At 39.1% G+C, this 5,000-nt stretch overlaps 1 protein-coding gene across 1 annotated transcript in view; it reads right to left on the bottom strand.

Moving 5' to 3' along the window:
• The window catches only part of LOC125025109 (cyclin-C-like), an 8,673-nt gene that overhangs the window by 3,497 nt on the left and 176 nt on the right, over nt 1-5,000 (bottom strand). The window contains exons 2-3 of the mRNA XM_047613027.1: nt 326-432; nt 1-196 (exon numbers count right to left, since the gene is read on the bottom strand). The exon at nt 1-196 is cut by the window's left edge and continues 11 nt beyond it. Of these exons, the coding sequence (XP_047468983.1) occupies nt 1-196; nt 326-432 (303 nt within the window). The remainder of the gene's footprint in view (nt 197-325; nt 433-5,000) is intronic.

Here is a 5,000-nt window from a genome sequence, read left to right as displayed (position 1 = left end):
CAAGTGGAAATTAATCTGCTGTTGGAGATGACCCCAAACTCCTCAACCTTGGATGAGAGGAAGACACTGGTGGGGGCGAGGAGAAGAGGGTCAATGCACTTGAGAGAATTTCTTGCGTAGAATCTTTTAAGGAAGCATGTGGCAGTTGCGATGACCTGTTGTTTAAGCTTGAGTGATTCACCAAGTTGCTGAATAACTGAAATTATTGTTACCAATGAAAAACCATTTATAAAGTGTAATACAGAATAAACTAATTTTCATTTTATTGGATGAAAACACCTACTGGAAAAAACAGTAAATATCTATGGATGTAGCTGTCTCTTACAGTTAGCAAAGAAGGTCATAATCTTCATGTACTCTTCTTCAGACAGCACCTCTAGGTCAGCCTGGCGTTCTTGTATCAGGTCCTGACTGTCGAGGAGCCATTGTTGGCTGAAAGAGACATGTATTTTAGATGATGATGATGATGATGATAGTAACAATAACAATAAAGCAACAAAAAGTGTTTATACATCAAGGATTTCTCTAAATCAGGGGTTCCCAACCTGTGAGTCCATCGAGCAATATGTAAATTGTGATGTTGATTCAAACTGAATTTTATCTCACCTATAGTACCTGCATATCATTTTTCACATATCAATAAATTAGAATCTTTCAATAAAGAGTTCTTGTTATATAGCTATTGACACCATTCACTATTCATAATTGAATCTGAAAAGATGACATAACTGAATGGAGATTATCATATATTGGTCCACAGAATGAGAAAGTTTGGGAACCACTGGTTTAAATAATAGGTTAGGTAAAAGAAAGAAGAAAGAAAAAAAAATCTGTACCTATATCAACTTACTCCAAACTCAGAACACTTCCACTTGGTTTTCCTTACACCTTTTTTGTTAACAGTACTTATTCATAAAAGATCAACTATACCAAAGAGCTTTTACTTTAATTTTCTTTCTTGGGCTATTTAATGCATGGTCATGGAGATAAACTTTAATATAATGGTTACAAAAAACAGACAAAAAAGAGTATTAAGACATTAAAGAAAAAAAAATCTGTATAAAGTAAAGTTACCCCACAATGCATTATCAACGTATGCAGATCTACATCAAATAGATAGCGGACTTCATGTTTCACACATTGGCAATAATAAACAAACCCCTACTATACATATTCTAGCAGACCTCTCTGGTAATATACTATTAAATAATGGTTAATAGTTAATGGTTATAAGAGATAAATGTGCTAGACATCATATGGCAACATATTTTGGCAAAAAGGGTGGAGTTAATGATCAGGATAAGATGAGTTAGATGTGAAAGGTTGTAGAATGGCTGTAGGATAGGATGGTAGTGAAAAGGGTTTAGAGGGGGAGCAAATGGAATACAGTAGGGATGTGGTTAAAGGTATAGGGCAATCAGATCAACTGGAGAGTATTTGTCTGAGGAAGGGAGAATAACGTTGTATGAGGAAACTGCAAAAGAGCTATTATGAAATAATCAAACGATAATACCGTAAGAAATAATTGCTGCAGAAGTAGGAGAAGAATCCTGAGACTGAAATAAGGGAACATGGGAAGGTTGTGGAGTATCAAGAAGAATGTCAGGAGGGGAGGGGTCCCGGAAAAGGACATTGCTGAGACATAAGGGAGTCATGGAGTAAGGATAGGTTGGTTTGGAGTAGAGGGATGAGATACTGGGGGAGATGTTGAAACTTCTTGAGAACATGGGAGGGGAGTGGAGCAAAGTAGTTTTCGAAGAGCTAGAAAAAGAAAAGCCTCATTGGCGTGCTTCTTGTTTGGCCTCATGCTAGTTTGAATCTGAGAACTGCTACCTCAGATTTGAGCTTGTAGGCAGGGCAGCTTCTATGAAATACATTATGGGAGCCACCACATGACCTGGTTGGGCACATAGATGGTAGCGAGCTGTGGAGCGAGCTGTGGAGCGACAGTGTTTTGCTGAATGGCCAAAATGCCAACATTTCTGGACATTGACAGAGAAGGGGTTGATATGGTTGGACAGGGCAGGACACTCCACCAATATAAACTTCATGGGGGTCATGTCTACAGAAGCTGGTCTTGGCAATATTGCTGTAGGACTTACTTTGGCCTCTGAGAGGAATAGTGTAGTACTGGACTGCCACTGCATCACAGTCCATGAGGCATGTGAGCAAGTCATTTTCACTGTCTGACCAGTCCTTGTCATAGATAGGACAATCAGTCAGAAAGACAGAAACAGTTCTGGTACAAGTATTAACCCCTTCCCGACGGGTCACGTCTCATAACAAACAAAGCGCTCCAAGGCAGTGATTTGGCTTAATGTACCGAACTCCCGTGCTCAAAGTCAGCACGTTGCCATAGATCGCCAGAGCGTAGAGTTTTTTTTAGTTTACTACACCCGTCACCAAGGGGTTAAGGAACGAGTGAGGCTGGACATGAATAGGTTTGCCAGTGAGGTCAGTCTGGGAAGATAGTGCACAAGCTTGGGACCCACATATAACTGTGACAAGGTGTGAAGGACCAGAATGACTGCGAAAGGAAACTCTGCCTACCTGTTTTTTGAGACACTATTGGAAGAGAAGGGTATTGTCAGAGTACAGGGCTATAGGGGGAATCACAAATAATTGATTCCACTAGACTGGGCCAAAAAGGGTACTCAAGGTGGAAGGACGAGGGTGGGCAGAAGATGGGGTGGTATGGAGAGAGGTAGTACTGTTGGAAGGAGGACAATAAGGAGGACAATATGGATGAAGAGTAGTAATGAGGGGGGGGTAGGGGTGTACAATGAAGAAGACTAGGCTGTAGAAGATGGAGTGGAGGATGTTGGGAGAGAGGAAGGGGTGTATTCTGAAGGATGAGTAATGACCTGGGTGGATAATTTGGAATGGATAGAGTTGACCGCAAACACTGAGGAGGGGGTATTAGTATCAGTTGCAGCCATGGTTAAAGGAGAGGCAAGGGTCGGAATCACAATGTAATCAAATCTAAATAGGTTAGTTGATGAAGGGGCAAGCCTTAATACCCCTAATAAAGGTAAAACATCTTCATTATTGGCTATGGTGATCCTGAAATAAATGGGGAGAGAAAACAGTCTATCCCTCACGACTGACACAAAGCCAGCCTTTCATTCTTTCAGAACGGCACTCACAGCTTAGGAAGTGGACAGAAGGAGGGGGTGATGAAGAAAAGAAAGATAGGAAAGGAAGAGAAGAAATGCCCATGCAAATTAGTTGAGGCGAGGGCTGAGGTCCAAGGCAGAGGTGATCCCCAACACTGGGCCTCAGTCTATGTTTCCTAAGCCCATCCCACAACAACAATGAGCAAGGGATTAGGGGGGTATTATAAGATAATAAATAAGTCCAATCTCTATTTTGCTGCACTGTACATGTAGATTGATCGTTGGCCTTTGCCCAAATGCAGTGGCCATGACTTACATGTTGTAAGACTTTTATTATTCAATTAGTGAAAGCTATTGAGAAAAAGATAAGCTCCCAATTAGTTATGAGCTTCTGATTATAACCTGTTAAATATTATATTACTGTATCATGCTTTGGTCCTAGTGAGGTATCCTTGGTTGAGTATGGTTACTCTTTAAGTTCTACTATGTTTGACTTTTAATGGTTAGCTTAAGTTCAGCTGGAGTTCCAAGGGTATAATACATACCATGCAGATATTGTACCATGACCAATTGTGTTACACCATATGAGACTGTAACTAGTTCTGCCAAGGCATGGGGAGAGTGGTCTCATAAATCCCTCCTCCATGACCTCTGCCCATAATGAGTCTTCTTGCCTACAGTTCTTGTCCTACCTTCTCCATGAAAACATGCTAGCTCCCACTGCTTCCCTAAGGTGCCCTCTCTCTGAGTAACCCAAAACCTGTTCTACCAGTAAAGGAAGAATGACAAAGCTGAACCTTACTGATCCCTTTCCCGTCTCTCTAGCATTTCTTTGATCATAACACAAAGAGGATCTTATAATTAGATACCATTTTCACTAACTTTGCTGTACAATAACATGAGCAAAACAAGTTGACAAGGTTATAAATGCAGCTGGCTGAATTAAGATTTATTGACAGTTGTTGAAATTGGCAGCTATTCTGGATAACATTCTCATACTCAAGTTATTTATTTTTGGACATTCTCATTAAATATTAAGTTTGTGGTTCATATGGCATGTTACCATGTGAGGAAACATATTGTCAGTATAAAAAAGAAGATATTCAGTGCAAACAGTTTGGTGGAAAAGGCCAAAGTAAGAATGATACAGAATAACTTATCATAGTCATTAAACTCTTTGGTTAGATTAGATCAAGTTTTGATTAAATAAATTATATAAGGGGGATATAATACACTGGTTAAAATAACAAACTAGGCTTTATCACCTTCAGTTGGATATTTAGAAGGTAACTGTGTCTGTCACTGGCCTAGAGACATTTAATACCTCCACACCTGCCAAAACACCTGAAAAGGCCAACAATCCTCTACCTCCAATTCTGATGATACATCTAGCAGATTTCCTTGGCAGTTTCACATAAAATATGAAACGAAAAATATGCATGGCACAGGTTTGCTTGCCTTTGCTGGTTTGCAAAAACAGAAGCTTGGCCTCCACTTGGCTTCATATTGTAGGCCTTCCATCATTACTAAGTGAACTTTTAGTAATGAAAAAAAAAAAGATGTTGGTCTGAGAGTACTATTATTGTCTCAAAAAAAAAAAAAAAAAAAAAAAATGTTTATCAAATAATAAATCTTCAATAGTGAGGTCAATATGTCTAATTCTCATGTAAAAAAAAAAAAAAAAACAGTATTACTACTTTTTTCTTACTGATAAACCCTACCACAACGCCGAGCAGAAATACCAAATCTACACTATTATACTGAAATGTTAAATGAAACTTATATTAACAGTAACGGTTTGTTTTCCATAAGCAAATACATCAACGTAATATTTAACACAATATTTCACGGCATAACGAAACATCTATCCAATATCAGAACGAG

Source organism: Penaeus chinensis, chromosome 4 (genome assembly GCF_019202785.1).
Source record: "Penaeus chinensis breed Huanghai No. 1 chromosome 4, ASM1920278v2, whole genome shotgun sequence".
NCBI lineage: Eukaryota > Metazoa > Arthropoda > Malacostraca > Decapoda > Penaeidae > Penaeus > Penaeus chinensis.
The sequence above is the reverse complement of the archived record's forward strand: the minus strand, read 5'-3'. Positions and strand labels throughout refer to the sequence as shown.